Raw genomic sequence first — 4,945 nt, forward strand, 5'->3', positions numbered from 1 at the left:
CTTCCAATCTCTTTCCCTCCTTCACTCTTTCATTCTCCCTTCCCCTTGCTCTCCCTTTTTCTTTCTTCCTCTATCTTTCCTGCTCCCCATATCTCCCTTCTTCCCTTCCCTCTTTTCTTATCCCTTTCTTCCCCGTAGCCTGTTTCCCTCTCTGCCTTTCCTTTCTTCTTCTTTTCATCTCTCCTCCTTACTCTGCTTCCCCATCTCCCCTCTCTCTCCTTGCCCTGCCTCTCTTTCCTTCCTTCCCATCCCTCTCTTCTTCCCCTGCTTTCTATATCTACCCTTTCTCCCCCACCTTTCTTTCCCATCCCTGTCTCCTCTTCCTCTGTTCCCTCTTCCCCTTGCTTTGCTCCCTCCTCCACTCCCCTTCACTGTGCCTCTTATGTCTTTGCTTCTTTCCCTCTCCTTTTTCTCTTTCCCTCATCCACTGCACTTTGCACCCTGGGTGTGGCTGCTATGCTTCCTCTTTCCCATCCCAACACCCTGCGTAAGATGGAATATTTTGGCTACTAGACACATACTCAAAACAGATGGGCTTTATTAATCACAATGACAAAATGAAATAGGAAACTGCCAACTGCTCCCGATGGGGAGAAGGAAAGCTCCAGGAGCCCCTCCTCTCAGACTCTGACAGTGTGACTGCTAACAGGTATGATGAGAGTTCAGTCCAGAGAAGTTCCCCAGTGTCTTCAGATGAATCCTGGGCATCATTTCAGTCCAAGAAGCAGGGCTTTAGGGTGATACCACCTTCCCTTCCCAAGCCGGGAGGGCCAAGCCCTGGCTCTTGGAGTGCTTGGTTTGGGGGCATCAGCAAGCTCGGCACAGGTGCCTGCAGAAAGCAAACCAAATGCAGAGTCTGGAGTAGGAAGAGGCAGGGGAGTCGGAACCTACTCCCTGCTTCCAAGCTCCCCTTTGCCCTTCTCTCCCACCCTCAGTTCCTCAGCCTTTACCACCTCCCAGAGGCAGCTGACATGGTCATGGGGACTGAGCTGGGCTTTTCTTGTTTCTGCATCTTTGCCCGAGAGGCAGTTCTTATACCTTGATTCCCAGAGTTCTCTGGGGCCAACACCCCCAATTGTTCCCCACTCCCAAAAGGTGTTAATATGTATTGCTTTGTTTCCCGCCCTGTCATAGTCCACAGCCCACTCCATAAACACCCCGGAGACAAGAGAAGCCAGGAAGGCCATTCCATCCTCCCCTGAGGTCTCTCACACTTCCAGGCATGGCCTCTAAAGTCAGCTGCTCTCCCTGGGAACAAGGGGCAAGAGGGAGGCTCCCTCCCACTCTAGGAAAAGGGCAGGATGAGCCGGGGGAAGCACTGTCCCTGCCTGGAGTGCACGTCCCTAGTTTGGCCCAAGGTAAAGGGAACAAAGCAGTCTAAAGGAAAATTGCACCAGGCCCACGAAGGGACAGGTCTGCAGACACCCAGGACAGCCTGCAGACACTGCAGACAGCCAGGAGAGTTTCCAGAAGATAAGCTACTGGAAGGGTCCTAGAAGTCTAAAGGGAACTCTCATTTAACACTATTCTCTCTGAAGTGACGGACCAGCCGCCAGTGCCCCCAATGCCAGAAAGGGGCAAGTGAGATCTCCCCTAACACGGCACTTCCTTAGATTCAAGGAAGCCATCAGGGTAAATATTAGGGAGCGTGGTGGGGGTCATTCAGTGGTGACAATTATCAAGTCACACACACACACACACACACACACACACACACACACAATTATAGGATCTACAAAATGTCCAGGGAAGCACAGTCAGGGAGGGAGGCCTGTAGAGGGAAGAATTTAGAGACAGAAAGAAAAGCAGCTCTCAAACTAGAACCCCAAATTCCTTTGTCCCCCATCATCTTACATCCTGCACCACACCCAATCATTCTTCTGTTCCCTATTGCCCCCCTATAATTCAAATGGGATAGTATAAATTTTACCACCAACACCCCATCCTGTTCCCCAATCCCAGGCAGGGGGATTCTCTCCTTTCCTCTTCTTTCCCCAGTATTAAGAGGGACAGACCAATATCAAATGAGAAATACATTTCCAAGAAGTTATTAAGTCTTTGCCAGGGGAGGTCAGCCTGGCATAGTGGTTAACTACGGGGCAGGAGGCCCTGCCTGCTGCCCAAGTGAGGGGGCCAATGAACCACTGAGATCACCATCCAAGATGTAGCAACCGTCAGATTCCACTCTGCCTCCCCTCCTCTGCAAGGCAGGTTCTCTCTCTCCTCAGGCCCTGCCCCCTTTTTCCTCCAAACTCTCCCAAAAGTAATAACAGGACAAAGACCTCTGTGGCCTCCTGGGGGGGAGGGGGGGCAAATCCTTACAATTCCCTTGTGCTCCTCCATTCCCAGTTCCCTTGAAAGACTCTGGAAGGAAAATATGAAAGGATAAGAAAGCAGAGAGTATAAACTGAGGTGGGCAGAAAGAAGGAGAATAAGCAAGGGGCCCTGGCTTGGGAATCTCAAGACCTAAGTTCAAATCTCCCCTCTGCCTCTTATTACCTGTAGTAACACCTAAGGGTAACAAGCAGGGTTCAAAAAAGAGAGGAAAGGAAGAGAAAGAGGAAGACGGAGGCCACGAAGAAAAAATGAAAAGAAAACAGGGAAATGTAGGGGAAAGAGAAGAAAAAGAACTGGGGGGAGGGGGATTGCCAAGAGAGGAGTCAGTAAGAAGGGGAGTTGGTCACTCTCCCCAGAGTTCAGGGAGCTGGGCGTCGGGAAGGGAATAGCGCCTCCTTTCTATCCTAGGATTTGGTCGGACACCAGGGTCTCCTGACTATAAGGGATGGACTTCTCCTGGGGCTGCTCCCCACCCTTTGCCGTGTTCTGGCTGGGGCCCTGGCTAGGCCCCGAGGAGTAGCTAGCCGACTTCTCCCCGGTCCCAGGGGCCGCCCCCCAGCACCCACTCTGGCCAAAGCACATCATGGCCGCGCAGGCCTCGCGAAAGCGGGGGTCGAAGAAGGCGTAGAGGAAGGGGTTGAGGCAGCTGTTGACGTAGCTGATGCAGGTGCAGTAAGGGTAGACGTTCATGAGGAAGAGGTCGAAGTCGCAGGACCAGTGCAGGAGGCTGCCCAGCATGTAGAGGGTCTTGACCAGGTGGTAGGGCAGCCAGCAGAGCGCGAAGGTGACCACCAGCACCACGATGATGCCCAGCAGCCGCCGGCGCTTGCGGAGGCCCTCGCTGCGCTCCTTGCGGAAGTGGCCGGCGATGGTGCGCGCGATGAAGAAGTAGCAGGTCAGCATGACGGCGAAGGGGACCACGAAGCCCAGCGCGCTGGAGGACACGCCCAGGCCCACCTCCCAGGCCAGCTCGGAGCCCGCGGCGGCCACCAGCGAGTAGTCCATGTAGCACACCAGCTTGGTGTTGTTCTCCAGCTCTCCCACCGAGCGGAAGACCATGGCGGGCAGGGCGAGCAGGGCGGCCAGGCTCCAGAGGGCCGCCGTGGCCACGGCGCCGCTGACCCGCAGCCGCAGCCTGGCGTTGGCCACGGGCCGCACGATGGCCAGGTAGCGGTCGAAGCTGAGGCCGGTGAGGCAGAAGACGCTGGCGTACATGTTGACGAAGATCAGGTAGCTGCTGACTTTGCAGGCGAAGGCGCCGAAGGGCCAGCTGTAGTCCAGGTAGGCGTAGGTGGCCCACAGGGGCAGCGTGACCACGAAGGTCAGGTCGGCCACCGCCAGGCTGGCGATGAAGGTGTCTGCGGAGCGGCGCTTCTCGCGGCTGCCCCGAAAGATGGTCCACAGCACCAAGCCATTGCCGGTGGTGCCCAGCAGGAAGACCAGGAGGTAGATGGCCGGGATGAGGGACCCCGACGACTTCCAGTCAGTGTACTCGCACTCCAGCGTCTGATTCTCTCCCGCGTAGTAGGTGTCAAAATCGGGTCCTTCTTCCATGCTGGGAAGCCCGCGAAGCAGAAGGAGCTTCAGGGAAGGAGGTGGGAGGGCGCTGCCAGCCCACTCAGCACTCTGGCTCCTTCAGCTTGGACAGAGGTCTCGGGGCTCACTTGGACAGAACAGACTCACACGGGTGCTCAGCGGCTGGAACCCCCGGGCATCCGAACCTCCCAGTGCAAGGGGACTTGAGGACAAGTTCTGCGTCTCCAGAGCGCCCCTGGATCTGAGCAAACTTGGCAGGGGACAGACTCCTCTGTTTCTCCCACTTCCTTGCCTTTTCCCCTCTGGTCTCTTCTCCGCCTTGCCTCCCTCCTGTCTAGCCAAGGCTCAGACAGATGTGGCCAGAATTTCCTCGCGGCCTCCTGTCTCTGTCTCCTCCTTGGACAGCTGCTCCCTCCTCCCACCTCCAGATCAGCCCCTCACAAGTCAGCCTTAAGATCTTTAAGTTAGGAACCCCCCCCCCCCCCTTTTCCCCTCCCGGTCACTGGGTAACCCCTGCTGTGCTGGGCAGAAGTTTTATCTTCAACTTTCGTGCAGACTCCTCTCCACTACTCCTTATCTCCCCCAGCCATCCCCTCTTCTTACAATTCTGATCCCCGGTTTTAGACACCCCTTCACACCTTTTCCTATTCCTAACACTCCCCTCTTTTTCTCCCAGCCCATGAAACTCCACTACCAACAGCCCTCTAAATTGAGTAAATTATGCAGATTAAATCCAACCGGAGCCAGGAAGGAGGAAAAGGTCCAGGGGGAGGAGTGGGTGTGAGATTTCACAGGATACTCTGAGGTTTCTAGCCACCCTATCTGCCCTCCTGGCTCACCCCTTCAACTCCCCTCCCACCCCCAGCCAGCCTCTTCCCCAGGTATTATGCATTACCTTTAGCCCTACCCCCTCCACTCACATCTCATCTCCAGAATCTGACCCCATTCCTCCGACTGACAGACTTTCTTATAGAGGAAATTCAGGGAGTTTGCTGTATCTACAAGCACAGCAAAGCCATAATATTAGTCATAATGTTATCAGCATTAGAGACTTTCGAATGTAGAGTGTTAA

The 4,945-nt window shown here is 55.0% G+C and overlaps 1 protein-coding gene across 2 annotated transcripts; it reads right to left on the bottom strand.

The window, feature by feature from the left end:
• Positions 1–518: 518 nt before the first annotated feature.
• APLNR (apelin receptor) lies at positions 519–4,348 on the bottom strand. Of its 2 annotated transcripts, XM_069091660.1 has the most exons (2): positions 2,904–4,348; positions 519–829 (listed from the first exon to the last, which is right to left on the bottom strand). In XM_069091660.1, exons 1-2 carry the CDS (start codon positions 3,889–3,891, stop codon positions 708–710), a joined length of 1,110 nt encoding a protein of 369 aa, XP_068947761.1. In that variant the 5' UTR covers positions 3,892–4,348; the 3' UTR covers positions 519–707. The 2 variants fall into 2 exon arrangements, with proteins under 2 accessions (XP_068947761.1, XP_068947760.1); XM_069091659.1 differs by having other exon boundaries at positions 519–4,348.
• Between the last annotated feature and the right edge of the window lie 597 nt (positions 4,349–4,945).

Source organism: Petaurus breviceps, unplaced genomic scaffold, assembly GCF_028583685.1.
Source record: "Petaurus breviceps papuanus isolate PSGF00001 unplaced genomic scaffold, PetGlider_PUasm1.0 188, whole genome shotgun sequence".
Lineage (NCBI taxonomy): Eukaryota > Metazoa > Chordata > Mammalia > Diprotodontia > Petauridae > Petaurus > Petaurus breviceps.